This window comes from Ostrea edulis, chromosome 10 (genome assembly GCF_947568905.1).
Source record: "Ostrea edulis chromosome 10, xbOstEdul1.1, whole genome shotgun sequence".
Taxonomy (NCBI): Eukaryota; Metazoa; Mollusca; class Bivalvia; order Ostreida; family Ostreidae; genus Ostrea; species Ostrea edulis.
The window spans coordinates 20,891,718-20,908,952 of record NC_079173.1 but is presented as its reverse complement, the minus strand read 5'-3'; the positions used below and the strand labels follow the sequence as shown (position 1 = coordinate 20,908,952).

Sequence of the window (17,235 nt, the reverse complement as noted above, 5' to 3'; positions counted from 1 at the left end):
GAGAACTTTCTTGATCAAAGCATCAAAACATATCAAAATAGTGTTTCCTTGATAGAACCATTTTCTCATGAATGTGGTGTAGTTGTGATTGATTGATTGATTGATTGATTGTTGTTTAACGTCCCTCCCGAGAATATTTCTCTCATATGGAGAGGTCACCACTGCCGGTGAAGGGCTGCAAAATTTAGGTCAATGCTCGGCGCTTACGGCCTTTGAGCAGGGAGGGATCTTTATCATGCCACACCTGCTGTGACACGTGACCTCGGATTTTGCGGTCTCATCCGAAGGACCGCCCCATTTAGTCGCCTAGGAGTACTGAGGACCTAATCTAACCCGGATGTCCACGGGAATGTTGTGAAGTCGAATAATGTGCTATGAATCTTGATAGATAAAGTTCGTCTATTCTAATAGCTTGGAGTTCCTACAGAAATGAAAGTAGAATGTAAATATTAAAAATAAATTTCTCAATTTTGAAAATACATACAAGTATGAATTACAACGACAAATACGTAACGGAATCCTTCGCATACAGATCAATAAAACATGAATATACAAACGTTTTACTTTATTCAGTTTAGCCACCTGGCATTTTAAGCATGCGATAGACCCGGATACTGCATGCCGGAAATCTGTCAGAAAGCATGCGGGTTATACAATGTATGCCATCATCTTCATGGATCACTTGGACCTCCCTTACATTCGTCTCTTATAACGTAAATTGTTTATATCCAAGTATTGACAATTAGTGTAGATTTTTCCATTGGATTTGAAAATTCTTCTTTATAACAAAGAATTCCTAATATGCGAGTTAATCCTTATTAGCAAGTTAAACTGTAAACTTGAATTATTGCTCTTTTAAATTGAATTACAGACATCCCGGCCGATTTCAATGAATACATTACTGAATTGATGGGCACTGCAATAAAAGAACTAAATACTTTTATTCAAATAAAAGATGTACATGTGTATTATAAATTAGAAATATCTTCAATTAGAATTTATTGATGATATCATTTGTTAATTTTTAACTCAATGATGTAGTGAATTGAATTATATTTGAATATTCATGTATTTCAATAATTCAATGAGAATTTGCTGAATTAATGCGCACAGTAATAAGAATAAAACATCGTGAATTCACTACTTCGTTAACCCATAGATGTCAGCACAGGGGAGGGGGGGGATTAATTATTACAATGGTTGATTTGCGAAGTATGTGTAATAAGGGAATGATGTGATTTCTATAGTAATGATCTGTTTAAAATGAATATAAAATAATGTTCTCAACAAACAGAATATCGTTCATATAGTTGTCCACAAATATGCTTCAATTTGTTCTTCTTATTTGCATAATCAATGATGAATGTTAATGAATATATTAAGATAAACGATCGTTTTAAATATCATAATGTAATATTGTCTATAAGGAACATGGTTGCAAGGTAAAATTGATTCAAAACTAAAATCATGAATTGAAGAAACGAACAGGCATATTTTATTTATTCAACAATTATCAAAATTTGTTTCTTCTATAAGATCAAAATCAAGCATTGGTGAACATAATTGTTACAGGGTAGTGTAACGAAACAAAAGTAGGTTTTTAAGTTTTAAAATTTCACATAATTACCAATGAAGTAAACCTCTTATATTAAACAATATTAAAGATTCAAGCAGTAACTCTGGAGCAAGCATTTCGGAGTTTATTGGCAACATTTATTAATTTATAAATATGTATAGATATTAAAGGTGCAAGCAGTCACTGTGGAGCAAGCGTTTCGGAGTTTGTTGGCAAAATGTATAAATTCATAAGTATATTTACACTGTAGATATGAAAGATTCAAGCAGTAACTCTGGAGCAAAGCATTTCGTAGTTTGTTGGCAATTTATGATATAGATATCAAAGGTGCATGCAGTAACTCTGGAGCAAAGCGTTTTGTAGTTTGTTGGCAATTAATTTATTCATTGAAAGTGTAATTTTTTTTTTACCGTAATACAGACGTGACCTGGAACGTAAATCAGTATAAAATTCAGAACATCCTGATTGTGGCACTTAAATAAACAAGGTCAAAATGTAGAACGTCTGGCAATGTCGGGGAGTGTATGGTGGCGCGTTTGTATCATGAAGAAGTAGAACCAACCACAATTCTACCGTAGGGGTGAGTTTCATGTTGCACACGTTCATGCTGTAGCCATATACACAATTCACACTAAGCTAAGACACAAACTTATTCAGACATAACTTTATAGACCTCTATATTTTTGCGTAAAAAGACGATGCATATCTTTTTTTCTTCCTTTGTAGAAATATTCTTATGCTCGAAACAATCTTTTCAATGACTTTTTGTAGACTTCACTAGAACATTATAGGAATTCACTTTTTATTTGGGGTACTATAAAATTTGCCACTAGACTTTAGCGTACAAAGTGTTGGTTGTTGTGCAGTCTATATTTTTCATTATAACTGCCATACTAGAACCACTGTATGTATTAGTTTCATTTACAATTTGTTTGTTTGACTATCATAGTTGTTACATTTAGGAGAAAAATCGATTTACAGGTTGTACGACATTTTTCCAATCGCTTTGATTATTTGTTTAATTAAATATGCTCAAAACTTTCTCCGATGAGACATAAATCCCGAACATATTCAGTCTTATTTTCTCTCACCGCATGCCAGCTCATACAATTCGTGTCATGTACTCAGCAAATTTTATTCTCTAGAATATCTAAATAGTTGTTCATTGGTCATCAAGCCTTGGCGGACAAGTTACTCGATTACAATATATACAGATCGTAGGTAAATACACAGGAGAACGGAAACTACAAACTACTCAAATAGTCTTGGCTTAACTCAAATACTTTTATAATTTTTTGAGTTGACAAAAGTCGACATTATCGAGGTCTGAGGTCTAAATCTCCTTCATGAAAATCGTCATTACGCAAAATTTTCCGGAAGCTTCACCTCCTGATCATCACGGTAATTAGTATTTCAGAGGAATGTTGCACCATTAGCAAATTATTAGTAAGTGGTCAATTCCTACAACATGGCGGCAACGATGACTGAAGACCGCCAGTGCCTCAGTGTTCGACTTCTGCCTTTTTAAAATGGAGTGAACATGATTACAGGAGTGTACATATTTACTCTAGCTATGCCTTTTAATGGAATACACATCATTACGTATTTACTCCAGCTATGCCTTTTAATGGAGTACACATTAATACTTATTTACTCCAGCTGCTCCTTTTAATGGATGAACAGGATTACATATTTAATCCAGCTATGCTGAATTCTTATAATACATAATTAATTGATTAGAATAACATCTTTGATCCGCGCCGGTAATGTTATGTCGCTACACAAAGCGTTTGTTTAGCGACATAACGTTACCGGTACGGGAGCGGATCAAAGATCTGATTTTAATCAGATTTCGTTCAGAGACACACGTGGGCCGAGATAGCAATGGAACGAAGCTGATCTACGATAGCACTGACAGATATGTGGATATATTTTTATTGTACAACATTTTACATCCTATGATGCCTAGTGTAAAGAATCACAGAGACAAATCATGGGAAATTGAGCTTGATTATGTACCCTATATGGTTTTCTCTCAACTATCTAATTCTTGAACCATGTGAGGAACTCATTAGGGAAAAACACTAAAAATCAATAATTGTATAACTATGAAAATGTGATAATACATTTACACACACCGTGATTTATATTCATATGTCTACAATACAGAAATGCATAACCACCCTTTAAACAAATGTTAGTTTCCAAACAATTCTCTCATTTTCACATATTTCTTTCATTTTTGTTTAAAATTAAACTATCGATTTCACGCCTTTTTTCGTCATTGAGAATTTTTCCAAACTTTTACAGAATTATATTTCTGTCATTTTGGAAACAAAAAAATGAATTTTGCAAATTAATCGTTAAATGTCTTTGCAATAGTTAGACACAAAATTACTGTACAATAACTGCAGGTGTACGAAAAACCCAAATAATTTTCTGTTCGGACTTTATTTTTTCATGCAAATTGAACACCAATTTTTGATACCATAACTATGTACAAGTTATTCTTTTATTATTATGATTTTTCTTCCTTTATCATTTTTTTTTAATAGTACGAGAAAATTGTATAGTGTAAGTCTACAAATGCAAAGTATTAACGTTACATGAAACCTGTTATACAGCAAAGCTCACACAAGGACGAGACTTTTAAAGTGCATTTACATACATGTAGGAACATAGAGATATACACGGTCGTACATATAATGAAATGGGGGTCTTGTTCTCCTAAGCAGTGAGTGGACAGTCAGCCCCTAGTTGTTGACCACGTTCGAAGGCTGAGGACTTCACTGCACGTTCATGGCGATTTGATAAATTATTCACGCTTAAAATGCAGTATTTTAACTATAATGGATGATGTACAAACAATACTCCAATACACAGAATTTAAAAGTTGTAATGGCCGGTATAAAATAGTTTACTGTTTATTTCTAAAGATTATAGGATTTTCAGAATAACTAGGAAAGTTCAGATGGAGTACCAAAATAAAATGTTTCAAATCTGAAATGAAAATCGTCAGTATTTCATATAGATCACCATTAATAGCTTACTTCTGACAGTGTCTACTGCAGGAAGAGCTACATTTGGTTTACACTGATATATATGCATGATATTTATATACACTAAATATCAATAGACTGTAAAAGAGTGTCTTTTCGTGCAGCATTTGGACCAAAAAATTAATCACAAATCAAAAAAAAAAAAAGTAATTATCGATAACTACCAATTATAATTATAAGTCCTTGGAAAATCGATTTCACTCCGCGAGATGGCGCCAACCGTTCAATGAACCCAAAGTTGTTAAGTTCATATAGATATCTCCGTGACTTTAGAAGATAGCAAGGGTTGTCTGTCGCTCCCATTAAATCTGGCAGGGGGTGGTTTAACGCCTTTGTCAGACGATCCTCGACACACGATGACGTGTTGTGGGTTACATCGGATGAATTTGACCAAAACTACCACGAGGCATAGAAGAGTTCCACAAAGGGCGACAATTAGAACCGTGACCGTTGTCTGTGATGAACTTCCCTGCAAGTCTGTGGGTTGAGATCCTGGAGCAGATTCTTTTGCGTATTCTGAAAATTAGAAATGAATTGTTTCTTTGTTGGAACTTGGACTGTGACATGTAGAAATAAATCAATACACGAATAAGATAAATCAAATCTTCGTCAACAAATACATTCATAATTGTTTACTCAAATACAAGAAATCATAGTTTTAAGATACATTCATTGGCATTTCTAAATATTTAGTTGCTGCAAAGAATGTTCATAACAATCTTAACTGTGTGATCACTGCATCAGACGTTCTTGTTGATGAATACACTAGTCCTGCATTCTAAGTTTGGCTAAAATACATTTAGCCGATTAATTTCTTTACCATTTTGTGCATCGTTCTTGGATACGGCTCCGAGGCCAACTTTGACACCGTTGGTAATTGCCTCGTATTCTTCGTACGACCACGTAAAATCTCCACAGGTCGGAAAGTTTTTGGGAGGTTTGACTTGTTCTGAATGAAGTCCCTCCTTAATTATCAAAGTCATTCCCTCCAGTTGATGCGCTTCCATGTGACAGTGCATATACCAGTAACCTTTAATTACATGTATTTACATTAAAAACTGAACAGTTCGGGACATTTCCATAACAAATAAATGGTATGCAATCTGCCGAATGACGTTGTACTACTTGGCAGGGGTTTGATCATTCCAGCGTTTGAAATTTTTCATCGCTTGCAACATGGACTGATCAAATTGAAAATCTGATGTAAACGTCAGTAAAAATCTATTTATAGTAGATTTGTTAATTTCAGTCATTAAAAGATGAATGGTTTCTTTGGGCAAATTTAACACTAAATACAAAGAGGTATTAAAATGAATGTACTCTTTTACCCACATACCCGGATTATCTAGCGGAAACCTAAGCACAACATAGCCCATCCTTGGCACCACAACGGTGTCTTTCAATGGCGGGTTCCGTAGATTTTGGCCTGGAACGTTCCCACCTGCCCACTCATCATGTATCCAGCTGGGATATTTACAGTCCTTTCCTCTACATTTTATGTCGGGCGTATCATTAATAATCAGTCCTGTTTTGTGATCCACTTCCGGATACCCGATCTTCAGGATGTGCACGTGATGACCGTGAATGTGTATGGGGTGGTTAGTGGCTCCGCGAAACGTATCTGTAGAAAATAAAAAAGTTCATGGCGCACTTTAAATGTCCTGTAGCTTAAAGAAGTATAATTTTGAAAATTTGATATTTAACGAATACATGTTTAGGTTGTAAATACATGATAGGGAATATATCACCCCCCTCCCTTGACTCCATTGTTTATATGCCTCTATAATACAAACAGGTGAAAGCGACTGATATACATGTACCGCCATCAGAGAAAATATACATTTATTTGAAGATTCAAAAGCAGATTTAATTTTGTAATTGTTTCTTTGATAAGAATGAAAATCATGCAGAGACTGCAAATACCCCCAAAGTACCCTAAAGTATTTTTGTAACATGTTAATGAAGCAGCCATGCAATGAATGCCTGATTAAACTCTCCGTTCATTAATTTGGATGATGGATGTAGAAACTTTTATCACATTAAGCAAGCTCACTAGCAATACAGAACACGTTTTTGTACACAGGTGCTTGACGTTTAAAATGAAAATATACATGTATAATTCTATCACAACCATTTTGACCAGTACAACTAATTACCAAAGAGGGATGAACGGACCCATAACGATTTAGAGACTCAAATAGTAATATTTATCAATATTGATTCATTATAGTAAATAAATTATGCAAATAACAAGTCTTTATAAATATACAAATGTCATTAATATGTCTATTTTTTTTTTTTTTTTTTTTTTTTTTTTATCTAAACCACATTAACGCGTGTTTGACGATTTATAATAACAATGTTAATTTGGGTAGTTAGTGGCACCGATCAAAATGGCTGTGATAGTGAAAGTACAAACGGTTTTACAATTTTCAGTCAGTTGGAGCTATTGCAGACTTCATTTTATGAATTGGGGTAAGAAATTCATTTTATAAATGATATCTTATGCTGCACATTTTACATGGATGTAATAGCTTGTTGCAATGCTCAAACATTCTGTGCAGTCGCATAGTGCCAGGCCCCAGCAAAAAGTCGACCAAAAAATAATAGGCATTTTCCGAATTAATTTCTGCATATCTTGGGAAGTATACGGAATTTCGGGATGAACTTTGGTAGTAATGTAGATTGATTATGTATGAATGTATTGAAATACAAAGTAGAATTATATATCATTTGATTTATTGTTTTTACATCGGCTGTTAACTTGGGTACCCTATATTTTGAGTTTTATACCTCTACTCTTTAATAGTAAAGGAGTAAAGCGCACTTCGTATGCAATTTCGCCTACACAAATACTTTTTTCTTGAATATAATTTTTTACAAATATTCTGGTATACAATGTCAGTTTATACTTGTGTTAACCCAAATTACTTAATAAAGATATCTATATGTTGATAGTATCTTTATTTGATAAGCATAAACATCACTGTGACTATATATAGTAGATGTAACGTAATGGGCATAAAAAATTGCAAACTGTTGCAAAAGGCCACCCTAAACCAGAAATAAAACACTGAAATTGTTTTAATTGACTAAGACTGTACATAAGTCCATTTGAGGAAATTTAGTTTAAGGTGGCCTTCTTGTTGAAAATGGATAAAATATGAAAAAATCGTTCTCAAAATTTACTTTGAGACTTAGTAGCCTGTCAAACATTAAACCTGGATGGCCTAATGGTTTAGGTGCTCGGTAATCTTACACTGAAACCATACATTCCGAGTTCAATTCCAATATCCCCCCCCCCCTTTTTTTTTTTTTTTTTATTTGCTTTTCATTTTTTGGGTTCGTTTTCTTGAGAGGGTGTGTGTGTTATAAATGTAATACATTATATAACAAACATTATTCATTTTCATCATAACTTCCAATATTTGCAAGTTACGACTTAAAGAAAGGGAATTTATTCCGAGATCACTGTAGTTCCGTTTGTTTACACTAACATGTTCCCGTGTGCACAGGATTTTTAAACCGTAATGTGGCTGACGAAAAGCTAATAAAACAAACACTACAGGAAGAAGGGCACAAATGCACAGCATGCATTAAGTAAAAATAGGTAAACGGAGGAAAAGAACTGTTATACAGTTTGATTTCTCAAAAGTAAATATAAAAACTCATGTAGCAACTGTCATATATGATATTTAGGCAAAACTAAACACTCGAATTATCAACCAAAGGCAACCGAACTGATGAAATATATTAAAGGTGCTGCAGTTATGTCAGAAAAAGACAGTGACTTAAGTAACGCCATATGTAAAAGGGTTGTTGTGTGATATAAATGCACCTATGAAAATGTTGTACTGTCCATCATTCCAAATAAGAAAATGGTTTATTGATTAAAGAATGACTCATATAAATGTCAGCAATGCTAAACTGCGGCAGTTATTTATCTTGGTTAACGAAACATAAAAAACGTCGGCCTTATATTTAAATATAACACGCCAGTCTATTATTAGAAACCGGTGTTTTCCATTTAGATTTCTGAGTCGGCCGTTTCGTCAGCAAATGCGCTATACCTCTTTGACCCCAAGCGATGCAATTGCCTGTGACCAATACAATAATTGTCCGGAATATGAAACTATAGACATGATTCTAAAGCAAATACATGTATTTCAAATTTAGTGTACAGTTATGCAATTCTATTAACATTAGATCCTTTGATCCGCTCACGTTTATAGCTACACAAGGTAGTAATGATATGTGAGCGGATCATAGGATCTAATTTTTAATTAGATTCTTGTGTAGCGATACACATGAGCGGATCAAATTATCTAACTTTCATGAGATTCTTGTATAGCGATATACGTGAGCGAATCAAATGATCTAATTTTAATTAGATTGACAGTATATATGAAAAAAATATTTACGTGCCCCTTTTTGACTCACCTTTATTGACGAGAATCATCTGTACGCCCGCGTTAAGTGGTAACTGATCATACTTCAGGGTGTGAGTGCACTCACAATAAGCTCCACAGTCATGATCCTGGCAATCATTGAAACAGGTGCGCGCTGGCGGGTCATAGGTTATCTGTTGTTGCGAATTACGTCATTAGAAGACAAAATGGTGACAGAATTTTTTTAGTATTGTACAGAAACCAGTTGTATAAATTTGTATAAACATTTACAAAATATAAGCAACGATATAGACAGCTAAGTATCTATGAGTTAAAAAAACAACAACCCTGTTACGATTCTAGATATCTTACGAATTAAATTTTGAATAAACTCAGCAAGTTCATCTCACTCCCAAACACCCAAGATTATTTATCTATCTAATCATACTTTCGCCTTCCGAAGACAACCTTGAATTTATAATTCTATCTAATTGTATAGATGGTATAAATAGCATGACATTGTTTATAATTTTGTCTACTTTATAGATTATCAGGACATTGTTTATAATTCTGTCTAATCTATATATTGTATGAATTATCATGACATTGTTCAAGCTTGTTTTAATCATAGATTGTATGAATTATCACGACATTATTTACGCTTGTGTTAATCATACAATGTATAAATTATCATGACATTGTTTAAGCTTGTTTTAATCCTAGATTGTATGACTTATCATGATATTGTTTAAGCTTGCTTTAATCATAGATTGTATGAATTATCATGCTAATGTTTAAGCTTGCTTTAATCATAGATTGTATGAATTATCAAGACATTTTAAAGCTTCTTTTAATCATAGATTGTATGAATTATCATGACGTTGTTTAAGCTTGCTTTAATCATAGATTGTATAAATTATCATGCCATTGTTTAAGCTTGTTTTAATCATAGATTGTATAAATTATCATGACAATGTTTAAGCTTCCTTTAATCATAAATTATATTAATTATCAAGATATTGTTTAAGCTTTTTAGCCGAGTTGCAACGAAGTTGAACTCGGCTATTGGTTTGGTGATGCGGGCGGGCGGTCGGGCGGTTGGGCGTCAACAATTGGTTTCCGGATGATAACTCGAAAAGTTTAAAATCTAATCAAATGAAACTTTGAAATATTGTTGGGTAACAGGTAAGGAAGACCCCTATTGATTTTGGAGAAAAAAGGTCAAAGGTCAAGGTCACAGTGACCGAATATAAAATGAAAATTTCAGAAATATTTGGTTTCCGGATGATAACTCAGAAAGTTTAAATCCGAATCAAATGATACTTAAAGATATTGTTATGTACCAGGTAAGGAAGACCCTTATTGATTTTGGAGAAAATGAGTCAAAGGTCAAGGTCACAGTGACAAAAATAGATTTAAAATTCCAAAAGGATTTTGGTTTCCGGAGGATAACTCGAAATTTTTTAATTTGAATCAAATGAAACTTGGATATATTGTTGGATACCAGCAAAGCAAGGCCCCTATTGATTTTGGAGAACAAAAGTCAAGGTCACAGTGACCGAATATAGATTAAAAACTTCAGACAAATATGGTTTCTGGACAGTAACTCGAAAAGTTTAAAACTGAAATTAGTTCTTCACAATTATAAATATACCACATCATTCCTGGCTTTACAATGTATCCCATGCAACTCGGCTCATGCACCCCTGGTTGCATATACTGATTTTTTAAATCATAGATTGTATAAATTATCATGACAATGTTTAAGCTTGTTTTAATCATAGATATCTATAATGTATCAAGACATTGTTTACGTTTGCTCTATGTATAAATCATCATGACATTGCTTAAGCTTGTTTTAATCCTAGATTGTATAAATTATCATGACATTGTATAAGCTTGCTTTAATCATAGATTGTATACATCATCATGACATTGTTTAAGCTTGCCTCAATCATAGATTGTATGAATTATCAGGACATTGTTTAAACTTGTTTTAATCATATATTTTATAAGTTATCATGACCATGTTTAAGCTTGCTTTAATCATAGATTGTATAGATTATCATGACATTGTTTAAGATTGTCGTAAGGTAGACTTACCTGTGGAGGACAGGTGGGGAATTCAAATTTGTATCCATTTATGGCTGCCATGAACGGGCTGCCTCTAAATCCTGGAAAAAAAACAGTATGTTAATGATGAAGGTTTGTCATCCTTCGGGCAAAGTAAAAGATATGCACCATATGTGCATCTATTTTCTTTAGTTTTAAAACGTGAGGGTCGTAGGGCCACATTACTCATTCTTCCTTACAATGGTAACAGTTAGCCAAAATGGAAGATGAGGAACATGAATTAAAGGGGTTAGTACATGTATCAATGGCAAAAATGAAAAATCACTTCATTCCCTCAACTGGAAAATCTAAATGTATTGCTTTTTAACCTATTTTTGACCTATGTATGACGCTCGGGACAGTAAGGGTTTGCTAATTTGTTACCATGTCAACACCTATGGTCACACATATAGTTTTTTATTTGAGTTCATATATTGACTGTGACTTTCACTATTGATACCGGGCGTTTGGCAAAGGAACTGTCACCGTTAATGTTAAACGTTCAAGGTTTGGTGTGGTGCCGGAATCGGAAGGCGATTGCGAAGTGAGCGCCGATATGCTGATAGAAATGAAGCGAGCGTCGATATGCTGATAGAAATGAAGCGAGTGTCGACTCCACTAGGCTACAGAGACCGGAAATGAAGCGTTCCTCTCTCTCTCTCTCTCTCTCTCTCTCTCTCTCTCTCTCTCTCTCTCTCTCGTCCCTTCTCCGTACATCTTGTCAAAGGATGGTTTATTAACAATGTTCTGTACCTGTCTATGTGTACCTTTCTAACAAATATACATGGATTTAAACACATTGATAAAACATTACCTGCATAGTGAAAATTCAGGAAATCTTCCCGAATTTCCTCGCCTTTTGGTGGAAGTGGAACAGGTTGTCTGCTGATCATTTCTTCTGTTGACCGGAAGTCAGCGGTGGACATACACATGATGTTAGATTCAACAGGGTACTGTCTAAATAACAAGAACTATCTTCAGTATTTACAAAGAAATATTCACATTCCATATTCTTCCCAAAGCAATGACAGTAATTCCACCGTCCTTTGATATCATCAGATTTTGCAAAACCGATGATTTATTTAGATTTATGCATGATAGGAATATGAATTTTGTTGGAGTCTATTCTAATAGTTATTGTTCAAAATCTTGTTAAAAATAAAATATTTTAAAAGTCTAAGTCATAGATGAATAATTAATATGTTTCAAAATAGTACATCCAAGGACAATAACTGTTTTTATCTCTAATAAATGGAAATAAATTCACTTTTTAAACTTGTATCAGATAAAACTGCAAGTATGGAGTTACTTTAAGTTTGTGGTCAATCTGTAATGAACAGATATAGCTCCTAATTAAGTCTACAAGTAAGCAATACTGATAATAACAACAACAATGTTTACAACATTGTAAATCTGAAGACCAAAACGACTTGAGTTTCAACATTATGTTTCACCTCAATACAAGTTACAGGATACACCCAGTTCCCTTCAATCCCGATAGTTATCAATAATCATGTTGTATATACTGTACAGCGGGTTTTTTCCGCGGGTCTGAAATTTGGCGATTTGCTGGCCCAAAGGTATGCTAATAATTTTAGGGGAATAAATTTTGGCGGAGAATAAAGAGTTATCTCTCTTGCAAGTACTGAAGTCGCCATTGGGTGCATATTTGGCAAGTGAAATTTTGGCGGAAAGCTATCAAACCGCTAAAATAAGCCAAATTTAGCACCCCGCGGAAAAAAAACCCCGCTAAAGGTTAACCAAAGGTTAGTATCTCATAAAATCTTCTGAAATAGGTTAATCTCAGCTTATCAATATATTTAAAGGTGTGAATGTGAATAATTCAAGAAATATGTCCTTCAGGGTTTGTTTTAGTGGTTATAATGTAGATATAAGAAACCTCTTTCGGTTTTTGAAACATGAGAGCTGATATACAGGCACATTGTGCCTCTTCTCATCAAGGATTTAATGGAGCCTGTGAATTTCATCTCATACAATTTTAAATACTGAAAGTAAAATTGCTAAGTAATATTGAATACTACCATTTCGCAGGATGAGAATTTTAATACTAAAGGGAAACATATGTTTTCAAAGGATTATGCTTTTCGGCCAATCCGATTCTAGTATTTTACATGAAATATGAAAGGTGAAGATAACAAACAGTGATCAATCTCAGAACTCCTACAAGCAATACAAAATAGATAGTTGGGCAAACACGGACCCCTGGACACACCAGAGGTCTGATCAGGTGCCTAGGAGAAGTAAACGTCCCCTGTCGACCGGTCACACCCGCCGTGAGCCCTATATCCTGTTCAGGTAAACGGAGTTATCCATAGTCAAAATCAGTGTGCCAAGTATAAAAAGAATAAATGCATATCATCAGCCACACCATTTTATCAATTCCTACGCGTAACGTATATTGTCGTCTGGTCATAGAACGAATTTCGTCTAGCACAACTTTAATGGATTAGACAAACCTTCAGCTTCAGCCTCAATTTAAGATTTTACTATCTCTGTGCCTTTAACTACATGTACGTGTTGGAGTCTTTGTTCTTAAGTTTATCCAGATGACATTTAGTACAGAGCAGTGCAGGCATGACAGATATTTCAAATAACCATTTACTTGAATGGACAGTTGAGGACTTTGCACACATTTTCCCTGGTACATTCGTGTCGCGTAGGTTTTGGTAGTTCCTCTGGGGCATCCTCGTATCTCAGAATAGCCATGGTCCTGCCGGGATAATAGGGATCCTGAAACCACATACAAATGTATGCGAATTTTTCAATATTCACCAATATAAGTTCAATAATTCTACATTACACGTACAGATTTTTTTTTAAAAGCTCAGTGGCGTAGCTACACAGTAGCACTGTATGCACGTGCTTACAAATACTTTCGTTAAATTGTCATTACATATTATGAAAAATGTCCTCAGCTTCTGGGGGGAGGCACCCTTCTTACAAATAGTTCGAACCTAGCTACGCCACTGAAGCTTGTCGTGTTTAGCAACAACTTTAATGAGAGAACTTGAGTTATCTCTTTGTTTACATTGTGGAAACGTGCTGACATGGATATCCTTATGAAAGCAGTATCCTGAGTCCCATTGTATAAGATTTTCTTCACAAGTATGACCTTGAATATGAATGGTATTTGTACTATTCAAAAACCATTATTCCTCATATTAACACTGATTAAAGTCTCTGTATCTTAACAAAGAAAAGATTTTCAATGTGTTTCATAAAACCAACAGGTTTAAGTTGCTACAATTTTAATAAAAATTATGTGTGAATTAATCAAAACGCCTAGTCAAATTGAGTAAAAAAAAAACCTTATGATTCAAGGTTATTTGAAACGTTAATTAAAATCATGATGAATAGTCTTTCTACAATATTTATATCAAAATACATGTATGATATAAATAACCGAATTTCTTATTTAGTCCTTAAAATGCATAATTTAATTAGACTTGTTTACCTAAATTGTAGTACCATGTGGACGTACATATATTACACCGGGTATGCTGTCAAAAAAAACTCGTGAACTTTATTTTGTGTACAGGTCTTGTCATTTTTATGTCATTTTTAATCTCTTTTTATTGATACACCACACCAAGTAGAAAATTCCAAAAACACAAACAAAAACAAAGAACAACGAGTATTTCTGTTTTTATGCCAAAAAAAAATAGATCATTTTTCTGAATAAAGATATCATATAAATGCCTTGTAAGAGTTGTGTGTCAATTTCATTAATTGCAATTTTCATTCATTTGTTTGTTTTGTCATTCTGTTAAAGATGGAAAATCTTGTTAAATTGTATTAAAATTAGTACGTTGATTAGATCACAGAAAAATTATCTCCCCTGGGCAGAACGGCACTTTGATCAATGGAAATTAAGAAAATTTTCATACCATACACTTTCTACCAATCACAACAGAGAGTTCTCAGTCCGAAGACTGTAAATCACTTCAACTATGTATACCGTCTTCCACGGAAGACGTTAATGATATGATCGAATAATTCTGTTTTATGTGCTTTCCAATTTGCTAAAATCGAACAACTGCATCCTGGGGTAAATAGATCGTTATTTTCACTTGGATTCGGGATGAATAGTGGTTACCCCAAGATGGGGTCAAAATATATAATGAATTTCAAAATCAATACGATTGGTTTTTTGTTTTTTTTATCATATAATTGTATTGTATGATTGATTGTATATTGTTTAACGATCCCTTGAGAATTTTTCACTCACATGGAGACGTCACCATTGCCAGTGAGGCGCTGCAAAATTTAGGCCTATGCTCGGCGTTTACGGCCTTGGAGCAGGGAGGGATTTTTATCATGCTACACCTGCTGTGACATGGGGCCTCGGTTTTTGCGGTCTCATCCAAAAACCCGCTCCATTTAGTCGGCTCTAACGACAAGAAAGGGGTACTGAGGACCTATTCTAATCCGGATCCTCACGGGAATCATATAACTGTGCCCTCTGGTGAGAGAATGGAACTAAGTAACCTGATCTAAAGATAGCCGATATCAGATTTAATACGTTTGGTAAGTTTTACATATTTAATAGCCGATATCAATGTTTTGAATTATTTAGTCATTTAATTTTTGTTTTTAATTTTTTTTTTTTAAATCGCGCGTCTTTACTTTCCTTTACGTGCGTCTTGTAATCTAGCTGTAAACATGTTCAAAGATTATTGACCAGTTATCGTTTGGTTGACACTAGTGACCAGTTCCGATATTTTTAATTTTCAGTCATGTAATAAATCAGTTATTGACGTTCTCTCGGCCAGTATAAACAGTTACCCCCCCCCCCCCCCCCCCCCCCCGCGTTCTGTGAATATTGTACAAGCACTTCTCGGGTAATTACAGCATGATACTAACCTCAGAAATGTCTACACTTGTACATATAAAACTTAATTTTTGATGCACCAGGTGCCCATTTCGACAAATAATGTCTCTTCAGTGATGCTCAAGCCGAAATACTGGAAATCCGAAATAACAATAAACTTGTAAGAACTAGAAAGAAAAACAGAGTGCCAAAGACTGGAGTCAAATTCGTCTAAGGATCAGAGCTATGCACGAGGGAGATAATCCTTAATTTTGAAATGAATTTCTAAATTTTATCACAGCAATTAAATATACATCCGTATTTTGAAGCTGGTATGGTAAGGTATTCCACGTGACTGCAGCAATATTAGTTTGAGTTTGTATTTCGACTCAGTGAATAAGACTTAAGTAAATATCATTTCAATGGGAAAAAATGTACAGAGATATAAAAAGCTAAAACCAGATTGTTTTGTATGATCTGAAAGTATTTACAAACATATGGTCAACACAATATTAAGATAATCACACAATCGTAACAGCTCTTACATTGTGTCTATCGTAAACTTCTGTAGTTTCTGCCCGGATGTAGTAGTTTTTCCTAGGGTCACCATCTGTTTTAATCAGGATGTCAAATCGTTCACCGCTGGAGATGACCACTGACTGCCCAGTTTCCATTTCTACGTCATTTCCGTCAGTTGAGATCACGTGGATTGTATGCTGTTTTAAAAGTAAGATATCTTTTTTTTAAAGAAGTCATAACAATATACATGTATTTTAACTGACCCGTGATATCTCCTGATTACATCAAGTATTATTATTATTACATATGGAATTTTATCCTGTGTATTGTTTGAGAGGGAGGGGGTAATTGTAATGGACATTGTACATTTTATTTCATGCACACTGATTTACATATTAAATATCAATTCCAGTTGAATATTTCACGTACCTCATCAATTGAAAACCGGAAGGAGAACAACATGGCTGCATTGATTATCCGGAAGCGGTAGTACCTGTCTGGTTTCACTTTAAAGGTTTCCATAGGGATTTCCGGTATTAATGGATCGAGCGCCTTATTTGGGTAGTAGTGGCCTGTAAAATACAGGAATGCAACAAGTCACACTTTTTACATCTGTAACAAACTGCAAAATAAAAACCCTGAGCACTAGAGCATGACATTTTGAAAATACATGTATATTTTACAAAATAAGAACATATTTAGTAATTCTTTAATAATAATTTAGGCATCATCGATACATTTAAAAGCCTA

At 34.2% G+C, this 17,235-nt stretch overlaps 1 protein-coding gene across 1 annotated transcript in view; it reads right to left on the bottom strand.

Moving 5' to 3' along the window:
* Positions 1-3,493: 3,493 nt before the first annotated feature.
* The window catches only part of LOC125665481 (uncharacterized), a 24,387-nt gene continuing 10,645 nt past the window's right edge, over positions 3,494-17,235 (bottom strand). Inside the window, exons 6-14 of the mRNA XM_048898124.2 lie at positions 16,915-17,057; positions 16,512-16,682; positions 13,759-13,886; positions 11,950-12,092; positions 11,127-11,197; positions 9,076-9,217; positions 5,972-6,256; positions 5,456-5,665; positions 3,494-5,151 (exon numbers count right to left, since the gene is read on the bottom strand). Coding sequence (XP_048754081.2) covers positions 4,883-5,151; positions 5,456-5,665; positions 5,972-6,256; positions 9,076-9,217; positions 11,127-11,197; positions 11,950-12,092; positions 13,759-13,886; positions 16,512-16,682; positions 16,915-17,057 — 1,562 coding nt within the window. The 3' untranslated portion in view covers positions 3,494-4,882. The remainder of the gene's footprint in view (positions 5,152-5,455; positions 5,666-5,971; positions 6,257-9,075; positions 9,218-11,126; positions 11,198-11,949; positions 12,093-13,758; positions 13,887-16,511; positions 16,683-16,914; positions 17,058-17,235) is intronic.